This window comes from Cynocephalus volans, chromosome 8, assembly GCF_027409185.1.
Source record: "Cynocephalus volans isolate mCynVol1 chromosome 8, mCynVol1.pri, whole genome shotgun sequence".
Lineage (NCBI taxonomy): Eukaryota > Metazoa > Chordata > Mammalia > Dermoptera > Cynocephalidae > Cynocephalus > Cynocephalus volans.
The window spans coordinates 75,752,503-75,780,430 of NC_084467.1; the positions used below are offsets into that span (position 1 = coordinate 75,752,503).

The 27,928-nt window shown below is 37.2% G+C and overlaps 1 protein-coding gene across 1 annotated transcript in view; it reads left to right on the plus strand.

Annotated features, from left to right (window-relative positions):
• Positions 1-2,052: 2,052 nt before the first annotated feature.
• LOC134384196 (calcium-activated chloride channel regulator 4-like) overlaps positions 2,053-27,928 on the plus strand; it is a 46,134-nt gene continuing 20,258 nt past the window's right edge. The window contains 14 exon segments of the mRNA XM_063105787.1: positions 2,053-2,211; positions 6,178-6,303; positions 6,444-6,567; positions 10,912-11,041; positions 12,555-12,608; positions 12,610-12,718; positions 13,077-13,294; positions 14,971-15,205; positions 18,466-18,512; positions 18,514-18,641; positions 19,214-19,320; positions 21,901-22,118; positions 22,715-22,980; positions 23,027-23,130. Of these exon segments, the coding sequence (XP_062961857.1) occupies positions 2,053-2,211; positions 6,178-6,303; positions 6,444-6,567; positions 10,912-11,041; positions 12,555-12,608; positions 12,610-12,718; positions 13,077-13,294; positions 14,971-15,205; positions 18,466-18,512; positions 18,514-18,641; positions 19,214-19,320; positions 21,901-22,118; positions 22,715-22,980; positions 23,027-23,130 (2,025 nt within the window).

A 27,928-nucleotide genomic window follows, 5' to 3' on the forward strand; every position in this document is an offset into this window, starting at 1 on the left:
ACTTTGTAGCTGCACCAGCTGACCTGGAATCTGTAAGAGGCAGACTAGTTACAGACAGGGATGGTTCGAAGAGCATCAGGGCAGCTCCCAAATTTCCTCTTTGCAAAGAGGGTTAGAAACTCAGCAAGACAGGTAGATGGAAAACAAGCCAAAGATATACATTTGTTTCCAATTCCAAAAAGGTACTTTTTCACACTCCATGAAGCATCATGCCTTTCTGTGTCAACAGGAATAAGCAGAGAGAGACTGTTAAAAATATTTACCCATTTTCACTGGGTTGCATGTGCCCAGTTCCTAAAGGGAACTTTTCCTATCTTTTCACCAAGAAATTTCCCATTTTTTTGGAGGGAATAATAGCATCACCTCAAAATAAATTAGAAAGCAATAGAGAGAATTCAATTCTTCAGCATTTCAAAGACCTTGGACAAGTTTCTGTTCAGGCATTGTGAACTATCATTTTTGATTAAAGTGATAATCATTCACTAATTCAGTCTGTCCACCAGTGAAAAACACAACTCCATGGAATTGTTGCATGCTTGGTTTGCTCGAAGCCCCGAAGCCGGAGTTCAGGGAGAGGTAGGGAGTGACAGGAAGGGAGGTGAGCATGACAACCAGAGCAAGACTACACAGGATGTGTCTATCATACCCAGTCCCCTACCTACTCCAGGTAGTCACAGTTTTCCTGGGGTCGCCAGCGTAACAGCTCCATCCAGAATCTTGTACAACATACTAATTCTATAAGTGTATAATTATCCTGTAATATTCCTGAGAGAATGGAAAGAGGATGTGGGATGCTACCTGAGAGGGCAGAGTTTGAGGACATATGATAAGGCCTCTATTTTGGCATTGTTGCCTGTTCAGAATCCAAAATTGTACTCTCCTATCTGAACTCCTAAAGAGATTTCTGCTATTGTACGTTTTGCGGGGTGGAGGGGATGTCGGTGGGGAGCCTCTGATGAATCTTGGCTTCTTTTGCTGTAGGAGAAGACACTCTTGATTCTTCATCACAACTGCTAACTGATCCCCTTTCTCCTTTTTTAAAAAAACTTTATTACATATTTTCCTTATAAGACAATATTGACTGAATGTGAAGTTATGAAAAATCCATGAGTTCTGGAGTCCAGATGTTGGGTTCAGATCCTGTCTCTGCCATTTACTAGCTGAGAGATCTTGGCAAAGTATTTAACCATCATGTGCCTCAGTTTCTCAGCACATAAAATTGGATAACATTCATACTAACCTTAAAGGGTTGCTGCTATAAGGAAACAACTAAGGAATTCCTGCTGAGTTAAGAACAGAATAAATGTTACCTATTAACATTATTTGTTGTTACTCTCTGTCTCAATGGTAACTAGCAAACTGCCAGACATTTTCATATATTTGTGTCAAAACATAAAAATATTATTGGTTTTCATATTGTGTAAAATACATAAAAATCATTTTAAAAATACTCTATCCCTTCGTTATTGGACAAAATTTTTCTAAAAACTTTACTCTAATAACTTGATTCTATCAAATCTTCCTAAATTTATCAGTCTTTAAAATTCATTCATTTAGATCTCCAAGACAAATTACCCAATTTGTTGTTATTTACATTTAATAATCTTACATCATTTTCCATTATTCATACCCTTGGTAAACAATGTAATAATTAACCTACTCTTTGAAACTGAGAAACTCCACTAGCGTTACTGTTTTACTATGAATTTTTATTAATTTTCACATTCATTACTATAGAAAATGCTAAGCATATGTACATACTTAGAAAATTAACCAGATTTAGAAAGTATAGAAAATGTGTCCTAAGAAAAATATGCAATGTATTTTATAAAAAGATATGATTGCTATTATGCTTCTTGATCACTTTTACAGTAACACAATAAAATGAGTTATAAAATGAAGCTGAGTATTTTCCTACATGTATAACATTGACCTTTATACAGTATATACTGATAATAATTTGGAGTATGTGTATATATGGAGACAGAGAAGGTAAAAGAAAAGCCTTTTGAACAAACTGACATTCTGGCCAGGAACAACTAGAGAGGAACAATGGAGTTATTCAGAAGTTTTGCTTTCCTCTTAGTCCTAAACCTGCTGCAGGGGTCGAATACTTCCTTAGTTAGCCAGAATGGCAATGGTTACGAAGACATTATTATTGCTATAGACCCTGCTGTGCCAGAAAATGAAAAAATAATTGAACAAATAAAGGTAAGGAAGAACTGGGATTTCTTCTGTTTGAATTATGGAGAAGAAAAAATTAATATGAATAATTATTATGGAAACTTCTAAATGCCCCGAGAAGTTTATAAGCAGGTTGGTGTAGTGAGGACAGTGCTGGAATGGGCCGTGAGAGATGGAGGTTCTAGCTGGGGTTCTATACTGTCTCACCGCAAGACCAAACACAATGCACAGGGCCACCCTGATCCTCAGTTTCTTCATCTGTGAATTAGCAGTTGGACTCATGTGTTCTTTAAAGAATTATGTATTGAATGCTTATGGCAGGCTGAAGGAGAGAATAGTGAATTAAAAACAAATCCTCTGGATTCATGCAGTGTATATTCTTTTCAGGAATACAGTTAATGAAAATTAGCAAACCTATAGCAGGTCAGATGGTAGTAGGGATCTGTAGAGTAAAATAAATCAGGAAGGGGGGCTACAGAGTGTTGGGTTGGGATGGGGCAGGAGAGAATATGGGTTACTGTTTCATGTAGTGTTGTCAGGGAAGACCTCACTGATGATGTGACATCTGAGCAGAGACCTGAGATGAGTGAGGCAAGAGCCTACTGAAAACCTGGGGGATGAAAACAGCATGGAGGTGAGAGCATGCTTGATGTGACCAAGGAAACAACTGTGAATGAGCAGGAGGAAGGATGCGCTGAGCTGAAGTTGGAGAAGTAGCATGGGTTAGTCCACTGGAAAGACTATGGCTTTTACTGTGAGAGAGATGAGAATCCATGGAAGGATTCTGAGCAGAGGAGGGGTGTGCTCTTGTGAATGTTCTGGGATCACTCACTGCAGCATTGAGGAAACCGTAGAGCATTTCCACTTGTCACTCATCCTGTATAAACTCTGTTGCAGCATAGAGGTGTGGAGGGACACCAGGTAGGACGCTCTTAGAGGTGAAGAGTGATGTGATTAGGAACAGGCTGGTTGTGGTAAAGATTATTAAAGTGGTGAGATTCTGAACATATTTTCAGAGTATCATAAAAAAATTTCTTAATGGTTTAGATGTGTGTGGGTAGGGGAAGGTAGGAAGGAAAGACAGAAGTAAAAAGAGACTTCAAGGATTTTGACTTGAACACTTCAAAGAGTGGAGTTGTCATCAATTGAGAGGGGGAAGGCTATAAATGGAGAATATGTGTCAGTTGGAAGATCAGGAGTTAGTTTGGGGAATTTTGAATTTGTGGTGCTCATGAGACATCCAAGGAGACAGAGATGGGAATATGAATTCAGGGGGAAAATTTGGTGTAGAAATAAAAATTTGGGAGTCATAGTTGTGTAGATGTGACTTAAAGCCATGAGTTCACTAGGTAAGTGCAGATGGAGAAGAGAAAGTCTCCAGGACTAAACCAAGGACTCTGATTTCTAAAATTTATTCCAACTATAATATTTCATATAATATAGAGATTAGTGTTACAGCCATGTAAATTATTTCCCTATTCCTGACATCAACATCTACTAATCCCTTATGTTCAATTCCTCCTGAAGCTTCATGCACGGCTGCTGTTACTCAACAGAAGCTGATTGGCATCACTCAAGTTGTAATCCGGTGATTCTGTGGCTGCCATTTGTCACTCATTCTCTGTAAACTCCATGGCAGCATAGAGATGTTTGCTTATTAGTATCTTTTGAATTCCAGGAGAAGATAAAGATTCCTTTTACTAAAGAATATGGATTTGAAGAGCAGTTAATGCAGCTGATTCTGAATGATAGATTCTTAGTGTCAAGGGATAGCCAATCAGTTTCAAACTTTTCTAAACTCAGAAATCAGTATTTGAAAGAATTGTTTGCAGGGGAAAAAATAATTATTAACATGGTCCTTTATTGAAGACTACAAATAGAAATTAAATTGTTAGTGGACATGCCTGGATTACACAATATTTCCTGAAATGCTTTCAGCCATCTGCAAATTCCTTGTATTTATATCATCAGGCAATCTTGTGAAATATTATTATCCACATTATACAGAAGAGAAAACTGGGGTTAAGAAAAGTTAAATAATTTTTTCAATATCACATTAAGTAACACAGTCAGAGCTAAGATCCAGCACATGAGCTTTGAAGACTATAGACTTGAGTTTGAGTTCAGGCTTGAAAAAAATGACAAAAAAATCACTCTTTCCTATAGAACTGAACCAGTTTGTGGCCTTAACCCTACTCCTGGGGATACTATCGGATGATTATAAGATTTATGTTGAACTGGCTCATAATTTATGACACGAAATGTTCAATTTTCAACTTTTCTTTTTCTTTCTGTTCATGTTTCTTCTTGGTTTGGGAGTACTTACTTTTGGAAACAGATATTTTCATCTTTTTTAACCCAACTAGGAGATTATAGGAATCCTGAGAAGAAATCTAGAAGGACTAATATAAAAATTTTTGCTTGGAAACTCTGTGCGAACCATTATTATCTACCCTAGTATGGGTGAAAATCACCTAATAGGGGTCTCTGAAATCTCTATCCATCCTGAGAACGTACCATTACCCAAAGCAGTCACTTAGGGCCATGGAGACTCCAAAGTAAGTGGAATCCCTTGGAAGTGTACAACACACAACCCACACAACCATATGCAACACCCCTACTTGTTCAATTCATAACAATTCAAACCACCAAATACACTTTCATCTCATAGACATGGAGAGACATCACTTCAAGCAGAAGGTGATAACCTGTTGAGACATAAATATCCCCAAATAAAAAAAGAGGAGAGGCACCCTTAGAAAACAGAGAATTCCTCTGTCTTCTTTAGGTCAGTGCTGTAAACTCTGGCCTATTTGGGGACTTTTCCAAAGCCTGTTTCCTAACTCCTAGCCAGTCCCTTGGGCCTTCAGTTCTCTGACCTCTGGCCTTCTGACTGGTCCCATGGCTCTGGACCCAGTTAGTTTATTAAGCTCACATATATATATGAGTCATCGCACTGGACTCTCTTAAAGAGAACCATAAGGAAGCCCTGAAATTACTGAAGAACAGTTCTATTGTGGGCATATTTTAGATCAGGAAGCATCACAAAGGATCCTGCCTTAAAGAAAATAATTTTATACATTGGGATGCTACTAGTAAAATGAAGAGGTTGAAATTATCGTCCAGTACCCAGGATTCCTCAGTTATTCAGTGGGCTTGATAATATAGAATAGATCACCGTAAGTGCCTTTTGCCCATTTTCTCCCCACTAGACAGTAGGCTGTGGGGAGGGACTATTTCTTTTATTCATCATTGTATATATGGGTTTATAATAGTGAATAAAAGGTGATATTTTCAGCTTGGTGGCAGAGCAACATTTCTGTGATCAAAACTTTGCCTCTACTACGGAATTTTTCATCACTTCACCCTCCAGGCTCTCAATACAGCTTCTTCTCCTAAGGGGTGGGGTGGGTAATAGAAAACCTCTCCTATGACACACTGCTACAAGCTGTCCTCCTCAGCTTGCTGCAGTGAAAGCTGTTCTGTACCAAGAGATCTTATAAACAGTGAAGATAACAGATTTAGGACTCCCTATGCATAGACTATTTTATAACTCATTCTATCTTTATGCCAACAATAAAGATAGGTAGTAACAGTCCATTGAAGAAATGAGGAAACTGAGCTTCAAAGAATAATGTAAATTTACCAGGATCTGTCACCCAGAAGTATGTACACCAGTACTGGAACCAAGCAGATAACTCCAAAGTCCATATACATATTTATGTTAAACAATTTATCTGAGCAACAAGCATAGGCATTTTCCTTTTGATGTAAGATTATGGAAGACTGAGAAGACTTTCAATGCGCAGGATTAAGTAATAGTTTTGGATTGACAGGTGGCAGAACTGGAATTGTGAGGCACAGACCCAGATCATCAGTCAGTGGCTTGTGTATTAACAACCAAAGTTGGGAAATGCCTGTGATGAACACCTGTTCATTTAGCCCACTCTCGTTTGGCCACCCTTATTCTTATTTTTTTTCCTTTAATAATAGGACATGGTGACTACAGCTTCTACTTACCTGTTTGAAGCCATGGAAAAAAGGCTTTTTTTCAAAAATGTGTCTATATTAATTCCTGAGAATTGGAAGGAAAATCCTCAATACAGGAAGCCAAAACATGTTAGAGTCAAAATCTTTTCTTAAAGAATTATATTACCTGATGCTCCCCAATTTTGACCTAAATTGATTGTCTCAGAGTTTTTGAGACAAAATATTGCTATTTCTATTTTTGATGCTTTAATCTTTTTAAACATTCTCAGGCTGATGTTAGAGTTGCACTACCTACCCTCCCAGGTAGAGATGAACCATACACCAGGCAGTTCACAGCCTGTGAAGAAAAAGAATACATTCATTTCACACCTGACTTTGTACTGGCAAAAAAAACAAGATGAGCATGGACCATCAGGAAGGAATTTGGGTTAAAATATATATTTTTCAATGACTGCAATAAGCAGCTCTGTACCCAAGTTAAGTCTGCAAGCCTTGGAGCCAGAGTCCCTAGCTTCAAATCTTGACTTTCCTACTTAAACCTGTGACCTACCCTGTCCATGATTATGCCTATAAAATGGTGAATAAAGGAGTTTTTACCTTGTTGAATTTTTGTGAACATTTAACATTAACCCATGTAAATGTATTCAGTACAGTTTCTATAGTATCTACAGAAATTTGAACACAGAACATCAAAAATAAATACTTTTCATAAGCCATACTTTTTAAAATTTAATTTTCCCATTCTTCATAACTGGATATTAATAAATCACATGCCCGGTCTATGGAAACCAGATACATAGCAATCTGTAAAGAACCATGATGCCTGTTCTTGGCCAAGAGAAAACACTCATAGGCTGTTAGTTGCTGATATTATTATTCAACCTGTTTGGTTGAACCAGATGAAATTGTGTATACTTGGTCATTTTTGACCTACAAAATGGCAATTTCATCTTTTTCAACCTAAAAATTAAGACCATTTCTGCAAATGAACTCAAAATACATAATTTTACAGATGAAAATGCAATTATTAAAGAAGGGCCCAATTAACGTGTCACTACTCAATAAAAACCTTCCTGAATCCCATAACTCAGAATCACCATTCCCTCTTCCATTGCCATTTAATGAACATTCATCAAGTCTCTTGTCTTTGTCAAGCACTCAGCTAGCCCTCATCCTCATCCTTACTTGGACCCATTCCCCACCCTAATCTCAATAACTCCATCATCCCATCACATCCCAACCTTGCCTGTCCTCATTCTATTCCTGACCATGCTTGTTCTCCTTGGCACCTCTAATCTTTTGTGCCCTTCTGGCTATACTTTTATTCCTACCTGGCATGTCCAGCAAAGTCAGTCTGATACCAAATTAGGTTCTCGGGTTCCATCATTAAAGAAATGAATGAAGTACCCAGTGGAACTTTAGGCAAGCAACACTTTATTAAGAAAAGAAAGCTTATGCATAATGGGGGTAACTACAGAGAAGGTGGCTCTTTGAGGAAAGTTGGGGAAGGATTTTTAAAGGCAAGCAGTTCCTCAACTGACATCTGTATCTTACTATGATGATTTCTGTATTTTTCCAGTGGTCTCAAGGGAGGTCAGTTCCAGGAGCATCTTGCCTGTAACTCCTAAAAGAGTCTTCAAGTTAATCTGTAATTTAACCTCTGTAGTTATGGGAAAAGAAAAAATGGGCACATAATGATATGGTTTAAACAAAAGTAACAGTTGTATTTTAACAAACCTTGGGTTGGGGGTTTTGTAGTTCAGCAAATACCATTTCCCTCCTATCTTGGCTCCTGCAGAAATGGCTTGTCTCCTATTATCTTAGTTTCTGCAAGAACTGTTTTTTCCTTAGCTATTTTTATCAGGGCCAAGGGGTAATCATGAGGTCTGCAGACCTCACTACTGAGGAGTGGAAAAGTACAACTGCCTTGTAACAAAATGTCTCCTGCAGGGAAAATAAAGTCGCTGTGGATCACAAGCCTAGTTACCCTGTCTCAAGCCATTTCAACGACGAGTATAAATACTTCAATTTCCTCATCACTCTTACCTTAGATCTTATTCAATTTACTATCCCCGATACTGAATTATCTAATCAGTTTTTTTTTCTTTTTCTTTCTTTTCTTTTTTTAAATTTTATTTATTTATTTATTTATTTTGGATCCTCATATGTTTGGATCCTCAAGGTTGCTGAAGAAAGTTGCACAACTAATTGGCATCATTACAAAAACACTTTCTATACTCAGTGAAGTACTCAAAGCTACTCTACAATATTTTTACTTGGCTCTTCTCAGCTCCCTTTCTCATTTCCTATAGCAGCTATTCTAAAACTTCTACCATTTTTCTCAAGATCGCTAGCCACTCTTCCCCTCCCATCAATCAGTAGACGCCTGTATGAGTCTGTTTCTGTTACTTACAACAGAATTCCTGAAACTGGGTAATGTATAGAGAAATTTAACTTATTTCTTACAGTTTTGGAGGCTGGGAAGTCCAAAGTCCAGGGAACATATCTGGTGAGGGCCTTATCGGTGGTGGCTCCACAGCAATGCAGGGTGTCACATGGCAAAATGGCTGAGCAAGAGAGAGCTAAGCTTCTCAGTTGCTCTCCTTTTAAAGGCTTCAGAACCATGTCCATTACTCCATGAATGGACCAATCCATTCATGAGGACACAGTCCTCACAATCCCATCACCTCTTTAAGGCCCCAACTTTCAATTACCGTAATAGGATTTCCCACCCTTAACACTTAGGGTAGAGATTAAGCTTCAATTAGTTTGGGGGAACGTTCTATCCACAGCAAAGCCCAGAGAAAATAGAGGCTCCTATCTTCCTCCTCTCTATTTCCAAACTCATGTACTCCTTCACCTCTCTTACCTTCAGCTGTCTTAGAAGACAAAGATTTTCTCCAGCTTTTAAGGTCTACATTTCCATCTGAGCTCTTGGTCTTTTTTTCCATATCCAGCACCTCAGCCCTATTCCATTATACTGACAGTTTCTCCTTTCGTCTTACACAAGTATTTCTTCCATAATGTGATCTATGCGTTTGTGAAAAAACTCACATTCTGCAAACCAAGTCCTAAAAACAAGGCTTTTGGAAAAATAAGATTAGGAAGAGAGCTCTCAAAATCTACAAGGGTGCTTCAAAAAATTCATAGGATTCATATTATCTTTCTCTATTTTTCCATGAACTTTTTGAAGTACCCTCATATGCAATTTTGTAATAACAATGATAACCACAACAGTAACAATAGGTACCTAGAAATATCATTTGGGCCCACCAGGTGGCAACATAGCATGGCTAGAGGCTGCTACAACCGGTAAAAAAAGTACACACACACACACACAGAGAGAGAGAGAGAGAGAGAGAGAGAGAGAGAGAGAGAGACCTGGAAACACTATTAGAAATGAGAACAGGGCAAGCCTGAAATGAGACAATGATGTAGACGGGAATAGAGTGGGAGGGGCTGCTTTTAAGGTGGGTGTGGGAGGCAGGGCAACCTGAGAAGAAAGCCTGAGAGTGGACCTCTCTGAGAAGAGAGCCACATACAGGCAGTTTTAAAGTTCCTCAAAATTCACCAAATTCCTATTGCAGCAGGTGATATAAAGGCTGTTTCCTTCCATACTGAAGGTTATAATTCCACTTTCACTAATTTGTTTCCATTTGCCTAGGAAACCTTAAGCCAGTGTTTAAAGTTTAATGTATAGAGGAATGACAGGGACCTTGTTGATATGCGGATTATGATTCAGTAGGTTTAGGGTGAGAGTAGGAGTTTGCATTTCTCACAAGCTCCCTACTGATGTTGATGCTGCTGATCCAGGACTACATTTTGTGTTGCAAGAATTTATAGAAGAAACATGATTTCTTCATAATACTAATATTACCCCCCTATTTTCAGATTTGTATTAGATAATTATTGAGCTGCAGAAATACACATTGTAGTAGAGCAGATTTTGTTTCCAGTCTCTTCTCCATTTCTGTTTCTTCTGACGTTTTTTCCAACATTGCTAAAACAAAAGTTCCATTTATTTTTTCTTTCTGCATCTCAGGCTGTTGATTTACCTTTATTTTCCATTCACCCTAAAATTCTTACGAAAAAAAATTTTTTTTATTCTGACGCCTTCTCTCTAAACTCCTCCAAGTCAAGGGCTGTATCTTACTTATCATTATATTACCTATTACCTAGTATTGCCCTGAATCTATATAAATAATAATAATAGTTAATTATAATTAATGCTTATATGTGCTAAGTACCATAAATGAATCACTGCATTTCAACATCTCCAAAATTATATGTGCTCTATAGCAGGGTTTTTACATGTGTTTTTTTTCTCATTATCAGCCTCCTAAGGAGTGTTTTTAGACATTTTTTTTCCAGTTGCATCCCCATGACCTTTTAGGACAACAGATATACTGTATATCTGATTGTGTTGGTAGGGTTGAGATTTGGAGAGACATAAACCTTATAATATCTAAGATCTTTTACCTCTCAAAAACCAAAACCCACATCCCAGTCTATTCTGCCCATAGTTTATACTCCATAAATGCTTCGTTGATTTAACATGTGGAATAAAAAAGATAATATACTATATAACATAACAGTATAATGTAATTTAATCCAATATGCTTTTGTAAACAAAAATATAAATTTTGATAGTTACTTAAACACTAAATCTAAATATATTGAGAGAAAAATCTTAAAATATTTGTGAGACAAATTTTGACATTTGAATTATGACTGTGTATTTGAAATATTTTCCCACAGGTAGAGTATTTATCCATGAGCAGGCCCATCTTCGCTGGGGAGTGTTTGATGAGTAAAATGAAGATAAGCCTTTCTACAGCTCTAATGCAGAAAAAATTGAAGCAACAAGGCGTGTCTATTTAAATTTTCTTAAATGACTTCGGGATTTTAACTTTTCTTATTTTTCTTACTTTAATTTCTTTCAATTGCCAATAGTTCACTTTTGTCCCAATTCAGATAATAGGTGCTATGTCATAAAGTGGTGCTTTCTTTAAAGTACACATATCTTCAATGGCAAGCATTTGGTTGGCAATTTGACATATTTTACACCTCTCTACCATAGCTGCCAGAACTCATTTGCACTGAAGTACTATGTAAGTGGATTTACTATACACCAGAAGATCAAAGTTATTCACATTACACAAGAATGAACAAAAATGGTTAAGTAGTGCTAAATGTAGGCTAAGTAAGAAATCAAACAGATTCAAGGACTCGAACAGGAACTTCTCAGAGATTTATAAAGGTTATTTTAAACTACCAACCTAGCATCAAGTTAATAATAGACAATTCTCTTTGTTCTGAGATCAAAACAGCAGAACGGTTGCAGCATTGGTTTAAAACTAGGTGTCATCAGACATCCATGTTGGATGCCTTGCTGGGGCTGGGGACTTGTCACAAATGTGCAAACTGAAAGATACACGATTTAGACAAAAGCCTTTCCTCTGCCCCATTGAACCAGTTTCAGGACATGTATTTTGAAGACTACTACATTTATTATGATTGCTTACATCCCATTCCCACTAAATGTCTAGTCTCTGCTGCAGAACATTCATCATGATTCTTCATATAGATAGTGTCATTATATTCACCTAGTTTTGGGGCAATAGAAGTATGGACATATTTAGGAGACTCCCAAACTGACTAAATGAAATTCTGGTTATCACTTCCTGAATGGGAACTGGAAGCACGTTGGAAAGATGAAATATATTCATATCTCAGCAATTTGTTGTAATCACTGCCACCTGTGGCCAATTCCATGCAATAAAATATATGTCTAAAATGCCTTCACCATTGTTTATTCTACTGTCTCTTTTGGCAGCATCTCACTGTTTCTGGTCACATTTCCCTTTTGATAAAAATGTTTCTAAATAACCAAAACACTTATGTCTATGCCACATCCCAATCTTTTGGGGATATCTTTGAAAAGAAATGTTCAAATAACTCCAAGCTACGGTAATACGTACAGTAAGTGGTTTCACAAGTTCTCTGGTCCAGAAGGCTGCAGTGCATTTACCACCAGAAGGCCAATAGGAAAGATATTTAGGAAAGAGAAGGCTCCAGCCATCTGAGTCTAAGCAAGAGACCATTGGCCTTAATTCCTGAAAAAACCCAGCCATTGTTTATACTAGGAGGTTCCACTTAAAATTTCTCTCTACAGTTTTTTGAAAAATAGTTAATTCTTTCTATTGGAACTCTTAAACTTTGCTGTCAGAATAGGATGTGCACGTTACTCATAGAAGAATAAACACCTTGATATAAAGATAATTATGAATAGAACCACTTAGGATTTTAAAACAATTTTTAATGATTAAGTTGCCCCAAAGACTGTCCACTAAAAAAGATTAACTGTCACATATTTTCAGATGTTCCACAGGTATCTCTGGTTTGAATAGGGTTTATACGTGTCAAGAAGGCAGCTATCACTAGAACATGCAGAATGAATTCTAAAACAAACCTGTATGAGAAAGATTGTCAATTCTTCCCTGATAAAGTTCAGAGAGAAAAGACATCCATAATGTTTATGCAAGTACTGATTCTGTAAATATGCCAGTCATTGCTTCCAGAATTTGTAATCAAAGCACATATTACCATGTTTATAAAATATCTGTCCAGGTGACCTGAGAATTAAATATACAAATATAGAGTTCTTTGAACACTGGCTGACACGTAGTTAGCACTCAACTAGTGTTATCTGTTATTATTATTGCTATTATTACTATGGTAAATCCACCTTACTATAATATTTTCAGTGAATCATATTTCATTATCAACTGGTTTATCAAAACAACATATTTGCTGAACACATTTTTAATTTTTTCAAGTTTGTATTAATATTTTTATGCATGTTATATTAAAATTAATTTTTCATTTTATTAACCTTTTAGACTACTGAATTCTGTGATGAAGAAAATCATAACTGAGAAGCTCCAAGCCTACACAATGAAAAGTGTAATTACAGAAGCATATGGGAGGTGATCAGCAATTCTGAAGATTTTAGTAACACTCAGCCTATGGAGACACCACCCCCTCCCCCTGTCTTCTCATTGCTGAGGATCAGACAAAGAATAGTGTGCTTGGTTCTTGATAAGTCTGGAAGCATGTCAGTAAGTTAATGGACCCATTTTTTCTGGATGTAAGGACTAGGGAGTGATTGAACGACTAAGAACACACTGACTTTTATCTGCACCTGAATTATTCTGAATTGCATGGGGGCATAAAGTACCATCATATGGTCAGGTGAAACCATTCATTTCTTCCAGTATCATCCAGTGGATGACGGGCATTGTGCAAGACTCTGAGAACAGAGATCCATGTCCTTGAGAAGTTCACAATAAAGAAAGCTTTCTCTCCCTTTCCCCATCTCCAGATTAAGTCATACTTGTCCTCCCAAATTTGGGAAAGACACCAACTTCCTCCAGGAGGAGATGGCCTGGGCTTCCAGGCTGTGCTAATGGCCCTTCTGCTGGTTTCCGTTATATACTGTGCATACCTCTATTACTGTATATTATATTGAAATTACACATCACACTTCTCTCCTGCTGGACTGCAGGCTCCTCTAGGACTTGGTGCCAAGCCTTATTCGTCTTTGTATTCCCATTGCCTAAAACAGGGCTTATCACATAGGGGTGATCAATAAATCACTGTTAAAATGAATGGACTGTAAAACAACCAGATACAGTGTGATAATACACCCAGAAGGATGGAACATTTGAGGTAGAACAGAGCATGCTGAAGACTAGGAATAATGTCTTCAACAAATGAGGGGTGGGTGGTTATCGAAAAGGGTAGAGGCTGATACAGGTGAGTGAAATGAGCCACAATAACACAGCGTTTCAGAGAGGGCAAAAAAGTGCCAGACAGTGGCATATGAGTGGTCTAGGAAGTGTCACTGGGAAGAGGTGAGGCTCCCAACTGGGGGGAGATGGGCAGCCTTCCCCAGACAGGGTGCAGGGAGGGCCAGGCTTAAAGGTAAAGCAAAGTGGTGGAGAAAGCCCTCGAAGATGGGGATGTAGAAAATGTTTCTCACTATGATTTGGTTCAGGGAGTTCAGAGGGAAACGTGGGCATGTGTTGGGGGGAAGTACGACAGATCAGTGTGGTGATGAGGAACTGAAGATGTCAGATGTAGGAAGAGGCTTCCATCCTGGGCATTCTCCTGAGGAAGAGGGATGTGAGTCCTGATGGGTTACCGAAGAACCAATTCCAATTAACCTGTGTGGAGAAGTGGTGGGGAAAGGTCAGGGGCAGGAGAAGAAAGGGGGGACGTAGGGACTGGGTCTGTCAGAATTTAGCTGCAGCCTGACCGTATCACAGGTAAGTTTCACCTTTTGGGGAATCTAGACCTCATTTAATGGGGCGATTCCAGTCCCCAGCTGGATCCGCGATAGTCTAGTTTGATTCGTGGGCTCTGGCGTATAGTTTCATCTGAGGACAACAGGTACAACAGCTTTCAGGAGTAATTAGACAGTCTTTAAGATGTGAATCATCACCCCAATTCCAATTGAATCCCCACCCTACCTTCCATCTCTAACTTGGGTACCAAAAATCAGCTCTAGTTAAGAGCCTGTGCTACTCACTGTGCGATATGTGTCTCGTAATGCACATAATAATATTTTTCAGTTTTACCAATTGAAAAAATGATAATTGCTTTCTTTAACAGCACCAATTACTATTCATAGAAAAATTATCACCCATAAATTCTGTTCACACATTTTGTGTGATCTGCTATTATCTTCCAGTTGAAAACCACTTGGTTGTTTTTCTTGTCCTTTTTTATTCTGTCTTCTGATCACCTAAATCGAATGAATCAAGCTGCAAAACATTTTCTGCTGCAGACTGTTGAGAATGGATCCTGGGTGGGGATGGTTCACTTTGATAGTAAAACCAGTATTAAAAGTAAGCTGATTCAAATAATAAGCAGCACCGAAAGAAGCAAGCTCTTGGAGAGCTTACCTACAGCAGCTTCTGGAGGAACTTCCATCTGCAGTGGAATTCAAGCCGCATTTGAGGTGAAAGTCATAATGCAAATACATTTTGTTCTTTTTTTGTTTTCAGGACATTTTTATGATAAGTACTGCTGCACATACTTGCTGCCAAATTTAAATATAATTAATACTCAGAAGCACAGGACTAAGAACACAGAAGATAAATCACTTGGGTTTTTTTAGGGATTAGTGAGTGAATCAATGAATAAACTGTGGATGAACAAATGACTACAAATTATCACTACATTAAAAACCCAGTGAGATCAAGGACTTTGCTATCTCGTTACCATACAATAGTTGGTGCTCCATAAATGTCAGTTAAATAAACAAGTGTGTATAAGTGCAAAAGCCATCACCTTTGGGTGAAACAAGTTATATGGTAAGATTACACTTTGGACCAGTTCTTATTTTAGTTTCTGTGACATTCAGTTAGGACAAATCAATGTTTATCTACTAAGGCAAATGTAACAGGGACTATTGTCATATTTAGAGTAAATCAAACAAGTTAGAGCATGAACTTTGATGTCAGAGTACTGCATGTGCTACTTACTAGCTACGTAATCTTAGGGAACATTTTTAGTCTCTTTGGACTCTCAGTGCCTTATGTATAAAATACATATAGGAGATAGGAATACCCACATCATAGGATTATTATGAGGATTAAATGATACATTTACATAGTAAGACCACTCACAATAACTGTTATTATAAATCTTATTTCTATCCAGATCGTCATCCTTATCTCATAATTAATACCAATTGTGTCATTTTCCTGCTTAGAAATCTTCACTGTCTTCTCATAATCTATAAAATTAAGTCTGAATTTCTCAGTCTGATATTATTCAAAAACTGCCCACTGCCCAGTAAAATTGCCCTTACCTATCTTTCCTGCCTTATTTCTCAGTTCTCCTCTCCTGATACTCTGTCCTCCAACCAATTCACTGCACATGTTATACTCCACACCCTGGCACACACAATTCCTCTGCCTAAAATGCTTCCTTCTTTCTCATCTTTGCATGTTAAAATTCCACCAGTTTTTCAGAATCCTTTCTCCTTTGTGTAGCCTTCCTTCTACTTCCAACCCTATTGAATCTCTCTCTTTTATGAATTGTATAACATTTCGGTATAGGTTTCTAACATGAGGGCCTACATTCAAATGGTAATTGTCATTTATTAGCTTTGTGACCCTAGGCATGATTTTTAACCTTCTAGTCTTCTATTGCCTCATCAGCAAAATGGGAAAATTAAAGCTAACACATAGGATTGTTCAAGTTTTAATTTATTTGAAATGTATTTATCGGCTGCCTGTTATGTGCCAAGCAAAGCTTCTCCACTCTTGTGTTACATGTTATATCAGTGGGGAACAGATAATACATAGATAAACAAAAACAATAATTGCAGATTATGGAGCTAATGCTGTGGAGGAACCTAACAGAGTGATGTGATAATGAATAACTAAGAAAGGAGGGAAATTACCATAGGTAGAAAGGCCATGGTGGCATTTTCTAAAAGGTGACATTTAAGCTAAGACAAAGAATGAGAAGGAAACACTGGTTAAGACAGAAAGGAAAGTACAAGGTAGTAAAAAACTGGATTATTCTAATAAATGGTAGAAGCTAGTGACACTGGAGTTTGGCAAATTAGGGGGTTTAAAATGTGGCTGGAGAGCTAGACAATGGCTAGGTCTTTCAAAGATTCAAAAAACATAAGAGGTTTGTATTTTGTTTTAAGCACAACAGAAGCTACTGAAGGGTTTAAAGTGTTTTTGGAAGATGACTCTCGTTGCCTTATGTAAAATAAATTGTAGGGAGTAAAAGTGGCAAACGAGGAAGTTTGGGAGCTTTGACGTCGATTAAATCATGTAATGTATAGAACACAGTTAACACAGCAAATGTTTAGTAAATGGTAACACTGTAATATTTTGTTATTTCTCTTGAATTAGAGAATACTCTGCCATATATATTAGCTGTGTCTTTGTTGCTCATCTATATTTTCTCAGTCTCTGACAAAAGCTCAATAAATACTATTAAATTGAATTAAATTCTCTCCATGATTGCAGGAATCATGTAGTTCCTACTGAATCCCCAAAACAGTTGGAAGTGCTCGGTGAATAAACTAATACAAGGAAGAGGTGAAGGAAAGAAAACTCTACGTTATCTTTGGATCTTCATTTAGCACTCAGATGTAGGAGGAGTGTGAAAGGGATGCTGTATAAATGCTATAAATGTATAAAAGCATTTTTTTATTTTTCAATTTGGTTTCAATGCATGTCAGAGAATATTTTCCAAATATTGCAATATATATAAGTCATTCTTTGCCTCAAAATATGCAAAAATTGTAACGAGCATGTTCAATTTGTTTCCTGATACCAGCTTTATTAGGGATTTCTATATTCAAAACTTTCTTTTGCAGATCACACACACCTCCACTCCATGCCCAAGAAAGCTACTGATAATCTGGCATTTTTTTTCTGCTTGGCTCAGACTCAGTTTCTCAAAATGGTGCCTCAAGAAGCAACCACCAATTAAAGCTGTCAGACAAAAAATAAAGAAATATAGTTGCTATTCTGGGCTTTCTTTTTATCCTCTGGCAAGCCCCTAGATACAGGACTCTGTTTCAAACTGTTTGACTTTACAGGAAAAAGATTTAATCTACAAATCGAACTCATTAATTCATGTATTCTTTGACCACCACCAGATATGTTTATTTCTGTGCTAATAACATTAGAACTAAACTAAAAATTATATAATAAGGTCCTTAACAACAACATGCTTAGAACTTTCCATATTTATATATATATAAGCATACTGAGGGTTTCCTAATTTGGAATCATTGACTTTTTTTTAAGTTGAGATGGATTCTTAATGTATCTAGTTGTATATGCAACAGACTTTATAGACTGAATGTCTGTCAGAGAGTAGTCCCGTCAAAGAAAGCAGAAAAAATTTTAATGCCACATTCTATAATTATATTTTGGGAATCTGTCTGAGCTGAGTTTCTCAGGCTGAGATGTCACTGTCATTTAGTCTAGGCAGGATTTTCCAAAGCTCTGCTCCCACCTAATTTCATTTGAATAAATATTTCTTGCAGCACAGGGACAGAAGAAAGATTCATGTTTAAGATTCCCTAGGGATTGTTGATTGCAGGTTCTTTGATTTTAAAACTAAGGCTATCTCTTCTATTCTGCACACTTTCATTTATTTTCTCTGTCATTTTTTTCCCTGATTTCTTATTGGCCTATTGGATATAGAAATGCCTGGTAGTGATTGTGCTCTGAATTATGTTTGCAGGTGATTGGAGAGTTATACTCTGAAATAGATGGATCTGAAATAGTGCTACTCTGATGGGGAGAATAGCTCTGTAGGCACTTGTGTTGACCGAGTGGAACAAAGCAGAGCCATTGTTCATTTTATTGCTTTGGGACCATCTGCTGATCAAGCAGTAATAGAGATGAGCACTTTAACAGGTAAAATATGACCTCTATATTGCAGTCCTTTAACAGCAGTGCATAAATGTAGAACTTTTTCACCTAAAAGTAGAACTTTATTGGGCTCGTCTCAATTGCTTACCATTTTTCTATCTCCTCATTGCCAGTTATTGTCAAGATACCTAAATATAGCAGCTCTATAATCTTTCTAATTTTCTGATTCTGATGTACTCTGGCTGAAAAATGCAAAAGCCAACTTTGGTAAAACTGTCTCAAATAAAAGTGATTAATTCCCTTAAAGGGCAGTGTGAAGTCTGTGAGCTTTAATACATGGAATTGTAACCTCTTCTTTCATATTCTACGGTTATTTCATGCATTTCAGCTAGCTAAGATTTCGATACTGAGGTATTAAGATAGACTATGCTTCCTAGTTGTGACATTTTTAAATTAGCACTTCGGAGGTAATCTTTACACCTATCTGATTTTGGGTCTATTTTAATAATACATATTGCAAATATGATTTTGTTTAAACTGTTACCTTATTAATCACTTAAATGTGAAAAACTACTTATTTTCTAGAGAACAACCTAGTTAATGCATTTACATTTTAGGAGGAAGCCATTATTATGCTTCAGATGAAGCCCAGAGCAACGGCCTCATTGATGCTTTTGGGGCCCTTACATCAGGAAACACCCATGTCTCCCAGAAGTCACTTCAGGTCAGAGTTCCCACTCCTCAGGCTTTTGTGTTTGTATTTAACATAAACAAGAAAAAGAATTTAATGGTCATAAGTTTTGAGTTCTATATTTTTCTCAAAGTAAATTCTTAATTAGAATCAAAATGTCAGTCTGAAATTGAAATTATTCTTTAGATATAAACAAAATAAATGGTGAAACAAGAGGTGAAATAGCAGACATACCGTTTATTTTCCTTTTCCAATAGTGTTTGCTTAAGGGATAACATCAAGACCTAATAATGTCAAATTTTCCAACAATAATAGACTTTGTTCAATAATATAGCATCTGTTTTTCTACAAATGCATGTAAAGAAAATCTCATGCTTCCAGGCTTTCCTCACCCTTCATTTCTGTGAAATAGATTTAAATTAAATAAATGAACTCAAGAACCTGGTTTGGAAATGGAAGAAATGTATCTTGGAAATAAATTAAGCATGAGAAAGAGAGGGTGAATAATCACTGTATATCTACAAGCCTAAGGCTTTTCTTAGCTCTTCAACCACTTTTTTCCCTGGCTCTCTTCTGAACTCAACTCCTCCTTCAGTGTGTTTCAATAACACCACCATTTTCTGTTACTTAGATTCAAAACCTTTGAGTTAATTTTGATTCTTTTTCTTCATTCATGTCCCATCTACATCAGCACAACCAGTTTCCTTCAAAATATGTTTCACGAAAAATTTGTTTCTCTTCAAATCTTTGCCCACCAAGTCTATATCATGTCACTGCATGCCAAGACTTTTGTCTTTATCTTCTAGTTCATCAAGTCACTGCCTACATTAAAACTTGCCATGATCATTAAACAAACCTATTTTTCCTCTACTCCCCAACAATGAGTAGTAAAGAAGTTGTAGGTTGTGGGGTTAGGATAATATGTGAAGATTGATTTGGAGATCTATTCTGCAGATTTATCCTTTCAAACATCTTAAAAACTGGTTTGAGATCTAGTCTGGCAGTGTATAGAAAATAAATTTTAAAATAATAAAGTTCATTTCTTAGGTATTCAACCTGGTTTACTGAGAGAATAATGATTGCACTGTCTGAAATCGACAAGTGAGGAAAGAGAACTGATTTTGAGGACATCATTTTGTGCTCTGTTTTAACTTTAGTAACTGAGTGGATGGTGGAACATTCAAATGGAATATTACAAAGGCAGTTAAAACAGAAGAGTAGAATATGGGAAATCAGCTAGAAAGGAGACCATTGCATACAGAAGGTGGTCAAAATTTTTAGAATGGACTTTTTAAAAGGTGTGGAAGGGGCAGGAAGGACACTTTGTTTCCCTCACGTGAAATACCTGTAGTAGATTCTTAAATAGAGAAATATCCAGAAAAAAGAAAATTTTTGCAAAGTTAATGTGGCTTTATGTACATGATGGATAGGTTGTGAGAAAGAATATTGACCATTTAAAGCATTTTACAATAATCTGAGTTGATGTGAACTTGGACCTGGACGGTGGCAGCTGGAAGACAAAGGAAAGTCTGTGACCCACTCTTTACTCGGTTATTTGCCCCTACTCCTACTATACAGACTAAGCCTTTTAACTTTCTTAGACTTTCCCGATGAGGAGTCTAAAAAAGTCATTCACATTCAGATTTAAATAGGTAATAGTACTTTTGTCCACTCAAAGACACATTCACTTAACAGGGAACTGAGATTTTTGCCATAACAATGATGTTTCAGTGTAGAATTTACATCTTATCAGCACTAGTGGTTTAGGATTAGGTTGGAGTAGAAGTGGGGTTTCCCATTGTTCCAGAAATGCTACCCCTCCTAGGGAGCACCTTCTTGGTCAGGGATAAAGTCAGGTTTCCTTGACTATGAGCTATCCACAAAGACGTGAAAAACTTTCTTTAAAGCTGCTCTCAGAGGAAGGTCCTATGTTTTACTTCCTCACTTCTCAGGATTCCAACCTTCATAATTATCAATCTGACTTCTTTCCACCTTTATGAGCATATTATCTGTCCAGTGCTACTCATTCTACCATGTGTGAAAATTTATTTCAAGTATTCACATCAGGAAAATAATCTATGAGTGACTGTCTCAATTACTTGCCACTCCTTATTTTCTCTCTGGCGGGTCCCTCATTCCGTCGCTACTCAAATACTTTAGCCATCAATAAACATTATCTTTTTGCTCATCATAAAGATGGGTAAACTGAAGGTAACACACACATACACACACACACATGCACACCCACCCACCCACACACAAATACCCCATAGTTAATTCTTCTCTGTGATTGTAGCACTTGTGAAAACTTAAGCCTTGCCATCTGGGAAGTAAGACACTGGGAAGTAATAATAAGGCCATATTTCCAACCTTAAGACCCATTCTCCTGCTCTAATGCTTTTATTATATCCTATCCTTTCCTCAAAATCTATATTTCCATACTTTCTGACTGGCAACTGTCACATCCCAATAAGCTTTCAGAGAGATCACAAGCCTAAGGTGGTATGCCATAAATAAGCTTGTTCTCAGGCCAGGAATTAATAATCTTAAAAGTTAAAAAGAATAAAATCACTCTCTTCTCTAGTTATTAATTTTTTAAATATATTCCAACAGCTTGAAAGTAAAGGATTAACATTGACCAGTGATCCCTGGATGAATGGCACTGTAATAATTGATAGCACGGTGGGAAAAGATACATTCTTTCTCATCACATTGGACAAACAGGCTCCTGATATTTCTCTCTGGGATCCCAATGAAACACTGATAAGAACTTTCACAGAGGACACAGTTCCCAAAATGACCTATCTTGGTATTCCAGAAACTGCAAAGGTAAGCAATTAGCTTTCAGACTTCCTCTGAATTTTTTTTAAAGGTGAAAACAAATTGTTTAATGTTATAAATGTGAGTGTCAATGATTGTATCATCGTCAAAATTAAGATCAAATTGTATGCACTTTCTATGCTTATGTGATCCTGAAAATTATGATGGCAGGAAAAAGGAAAAATGAACTTACGCATCAGGAGGAAGGAAGAAAAGGGTAAAAATTACTTAGTCTAAGAGGAACTTTAAAGAGGAAGTGTGAGGAAAGTGTGCAACTTGGTGTGTAGACAGCCACAGTCCTTCATTTTTAGCCCTATGAGGTTCATAGAATCTGTGGACTCTGAGGACAACGAGTAAGGCCGAAACCAAGGCAAGCTTTCCAAAGCTTATTTTTACAGCTGAGATGTTGCAAAATACAGACACCATGCATGACACTAGTTGGGGTACTCTGTTTAATTGATCAGCTCTCATCCTTTTACCCTCAAAACCCTCAAAAACCTACTTATTCTACACCACACTTTAGATTTACATTAGAGTTGCTTAACGGAAACATAGAAAATAACTTGGCCATGGATACTTACTATACTTTTACTGAAATTTTCATGGGGGGCATTTGGACTTACACACTTCAAGCCAAAACAAACCCAGAAACATTAACTATTACAGTAACTTCTCGGGCAGCAAACTCTTCTGTATGTCCAATCGTGGTGAATGCTAAAGTGAATAAAGACACAAACAGCTTCCCCAACCCAATGATTGTTTATGCAGAAATTCTACAAGGATACGTAGCCATTCTTGGAGCAAATGTGACTGCTGTCATTGAATCAAAAAGTGGAAATACAGAAGTTTTGCAACATTTGGGTAATGGTGCAGGTAATTCATAGGTTTCTATGAGTAAACCTATATTTTCATTACTTAGGATATGTATGCATCCCTGTGGCAGTGTGGAACAGTAGGACAGGTACCAGAAGAACTGATGTAGATTATGATGGAGTAGAAGGACCGTCAGGAAATTCTATACAGGTAAAACCTACAATGTGCTTAGTGCAGTGTCTAGCACATGGTAAGCACTCAATAAATGTTATTTATTGTCATTATTATTGTTTGTCAGCTAGATAGCCAATGTCTGTCACCAGTTAGGGAGACCTCATTCAGGAGGTTGAGGACAGCATCAAGAATTCTGGGCAAGTGTTTCTTAGGGAGGCATCATTAAGAATGTCTCACCAGAGAGGGTGAAGCACAAGCAGCTATATGGGTTTAAGTGGTAGAACTTGGGCCCCTGGTACGGAAAAGAGGAAAGAGAAAGAGTAATTCCCAACAGCTAGACCAAAGTGCAAATATGGTCGTGAGAACTGCGGCCCAAGGGCCATTAGAACTGCCACAGTGGGTGGGGAGATGGGGGTGCGGGGGTAGGGGGTGTAATCACTTGGGTATAAGATACCAAGTCTGACCAGCAGGAAATACAATATAGTGCTGGCCATATTCTGTCTTCCTTGTCTGTATGAGTGAATGGTGCTTAAAGACTTTTTTTCAAGAGTCTGGATTGTTCTGGAAACTCAATCTTCTGTTAAGGGGTCAGTGAGCAAGGAAATAACCCTATCTGTAACCATCTGAGTTAGCAGAATTTTCTATCAACATCTTTTGCAATGTAATTTATTCAGTCGTTGTATAGTCCTATCTTCAACTAGAGTTGACCTTGAGAAAAATTTAGGTGAAATTGATCTTTGATGCACCTCAGTGCCTCCATCAGATATGACAATATTTTCTACAACTATTCCCTGGCTCTTCTTCCTCTTTCCCCAACTCCTGCTATGCTATGATAAAACTTACCTGCATCTTGTTTCATTTCTCAATGTTTGCCACATGACTATTTAGCTAAATGCGGAAATTAGCTAAGTTGGAATGCATTGGTAACTAACAATGACATACAGGAGGCATTCTCAAACTTTAGTGTGCAAAGGAATCATCTGCAGAGCTTGTTAAAACAGAATTCTGGCTCTTCCTTAGGAGGCCTGGGAAATTTGCATTTCTGAAAAGTTCCAGAGAGATGCAGATTCTATTGGTCCAAGGACCTCATTTTAAGAGCCTCTGTTACAGTGTTAAATTCCCTGGGAAATGTGTTTGCAATTTAACAATGACTCCAATGCTAATAATATCAAGAAGTATACTTACAATATGGTATTCCTGAGCATACCCAGGAATAAAATTCCCAAATGTTTATTCTAATAGTAGATGGGGAGTTCCATTGGCAGACCAGAGAGTTAACATATCAATAGAGCAAGAGCTGAGGATTAAAAAAAGGAGTGATTAAAGCTAAGTCCAAATAACTAATTTGTGGTTGACTATAGTGAGAATTAAATCCTACACAAAGACACTTTTTCTTTAGTGGGGAGCTTTTTGATTTAAATGGAAAGATGACATGATAAATGTGTTTAGATAAAGTAAGCTGAAAGCAAGCCATTTGTCTGAGAAATGGTAAGAAGGGTACTACAATAACATGCATTTAAATTGATAAGCAAGAGAAAGATTAGGTATGGAGGTGTTTATTATAAATACATACATGTCAGAGTGTGTGTGTGTGTGTGTGTGTGTGTGTTATACTAACTCAAAGATTATCAATTCAACAATATATTGTTTTGGCAGAGCATAATGGAAATATTCTCCAAGGAGTCAATCCCAAAATATGGAGCCCAAAGTGGGAGATGTGCTTACAAAGGCCATTATCTTAGAAAATACACAAATTTCCTTTTTGATTTACAATAATTTATTCCTTCATTTCTTTTTTTTTTTTCAGCTTTGAAAATAGCTAGTATTTTATTTTATTTATTTTTTTTTTAATTTTTTTTTTTTTAAATTTTATTTTGTCGATATACATTGTGGCTGATTATTGCTCCCCATCACCAAAACCTCCCTCCCTTCTCCCTCCCCCCCTCGCCCCCAACAATGACCTTTCTGTTTGCTTGTCATATCAACTTCAAGTAGTTGTGTTTGTTATATCTTCTTCCCCCCCCCCCCGGTTTGTGTGTGTGTGTGTGTGTGTGTGTGTGTGTGAATTTATATATTAATTTTTAGCTCCCACCAATAAGTGAGAACATGTGGTATTTCTCTTTCTGTGCCTGACTTGTTTCACTTAATATAATTCTCTCAAGGTCCATCCATGTTGTTGCAAATGGCAGTATTTCATTCGTTTTTATAGCTGAGTAGTATTCCATTGTGTAGATGTACCACATTTTCCGTATCCACTCATCTGATGATGGACATTTGGGCTGGTTCCAACTCTTGGCTATTGTAAAGAGTGCTGCGATGAACATTGGGGAAAAGGTATACCTTCGACTTGATGATTTCCATTCCTCTGGGTATATTCCCAACAGTGGGATAGCTGGGTCGTATGGTAGATCTATCTGCAATTGTTTGAGGAACCTCCATACCATTTTCCATAGAGGCTGCACCATTTTGCAGTCCCACCAACAATGTATGAGAGTTCCTTTTTCTCCGCAACCTCGCCAGCTTTTATCGTTCAGAGTCTTTTGGATTTTGGCCATCCTAACTGGGGTTAGATGGTATCTCACTGTGGTTTTGATTTACATTTCCCAGATGCTGAGTGATGTTGAGCATTTTTTCATATGTCTGTTGGCCATTTGTATATTTTGCTTAGAGAAATGCCTACTTAGCTCTTTTGCCCATTTTTTAATTGGGTTGCTTGTTTTCTTCTTGTAAAGTTGTTTGAGTTCCTTATATATTCTGGATATTAATCCTTTGTCAGATGTATATTTTGCAAATATTTTCTCCCACTCTGTTGGTTGTCTTTTAACTCTTTTAATTGTTTCTTTTGCTGTGCAGAAGCTTTTTAGTTTGATAAAATCCCATTTGTTTATTTTTCCTTTGGTTGCTCGTGCTTTTGGGGTCGTATTCATGAAGTCTATGCCCAGTCCTATTTCCTGAAGTGTTTCTCCTATGTTTTCTTTAAGAAGTTTTATTGTTTCAGGGTGTATATTTAAATCCTTAATCCATTTTGAGTTGATTTTAGTATACGGTGAGAGGTATGGATCTAGTTTCATTCTCCTGCATATGGATATCCAGTTATCCCAGCACCATTTGCTGAAGAGGCAGTCCCTTCCCCAGTGAATAGGCTTGGTGCCTTTGTCAAAGATCAGATGGCAGTAAGTGTGTGGGTTGACTTCTGGATTCTCTATTCTATTCCATTGGTCAGTGTGTATGTTTTGATGCCAGTACCATACTGTTTTGGTTATTATAGCTTTGTAGTATAGCTTAAAGTCAGGTAGTGTTTTGCCTCCAGCTTTATGTTTTTGCTCAGCATTGCTTTGGCTATGCGTGGTCTTTTATTGTTCCATATAAATGGATAGTTCTTTCCATTTCTGAGAAAAATGTCTTTGGAATTTTGATGGGGATTGCATTGAATTTGTATATCACTTTGGGTAGTATGGACATTTTCACTATGTTGATTCTTCCAATCCAAGAGCATGGGATATCTTTCCATCTTCTTGTATCCTCTCTAATTTCTCTCAGCAGTGGTTTGTAGTTCTCATTATAGAGATTTTTCACCTCCTTGGTTAAGTCAATTCCTAAGTATTTTATTTTTTTGGTGGCTATTGTAAATGGGCAGGCTTTCTTGATTTCTCGTTCTGCATGTTCACTATTGGAGAAAAGAAATGCTACTGATTTTTGTGTGTTGATTTTGTATCCTGCTACTGTGCTGAAATCATTTATCAATTCCAGCAGTTTTTTTGTAGAGGTTTTAGGCTGTTCGATATATAGGATCATGTCATCTGCAAACAGGGACAGTTTGACTTCATCTTTTCCAATCTGGATGCCCTTTATTTCCTTCTCTTCTCTGATTGCTCTGGCTAGTACTTCCAACACTATGTTGAGAAGGAGTGGTGAGAGTGCGCATCCTTGTCTAGTTCCTGTTCTTAAAGGAAAAGCTTTCAGCTTTTGCCCATTCAGGATGATATTGGCAGTGAGTTTGGCATATATGGCTTTAATAATGTTGAGATACTTTCCCTCTATACCTAACTTATAGAGGGTCTTTGTCATGAATGAGTGCTGAACTTTATCAAATGCTTTTTCAGCATCTATAGAGATGATCATATGGTCCTTGTGTTTGAGTTTATTAATATGGTGTATCACATTTATTGATTTGCGTATGTCGAACCAACCTTGCATCCCTGGGATGAATCCCACTTGATCGTGATGAATAATTTTTCGTATGTGTTGCTGTATTCTGTTTGCTAGTATTTTAGTGAGGATTTTTGCATCTATATTCATCAAGGATATCGGCCTGTAGTTTTCTTTTTTGGTTATATCTTTACCTGGTTTTGGTATCAGGATGATGTTTGCCTCATAGAATGAGTTTGGGAGATTTGCGTCCGTTTCAATCTTTTGGAATAGTTTGTAAAGAATCGGTGTCAATTCCTCTTTGAATGTTTGGTAAAATTCTGCTGTGAATCCATCTGGTCGTGGGCTTTTCTTTGTTGGGAGCCTTCTGATAACAGCTTCAATCTCCTTTATTGTTATTGGTCTGTTCAAACTTTCTACGTCTTCACGGTTCAGTTTTGGGAGCTTGTGTGTGTCCAGAAATTTATCCATTTCCTCCAGATTTTCAAATTTGTTGGTGTATAGTTGTTTATAGTAGTCTCGAATGATTCCTTGTATTTCAGATGAATCAGTTGTGATATCGCCTTTTTCATTTCTAATTTTTGTTATTTGAGTCTTCTCTCTTCTTTTTTTTTGTTAGCCATGCTAATGGTTTGTCAATTTTATTTATCTTTTCCAAAAACCAACTTTTTGATTCATTGATCTT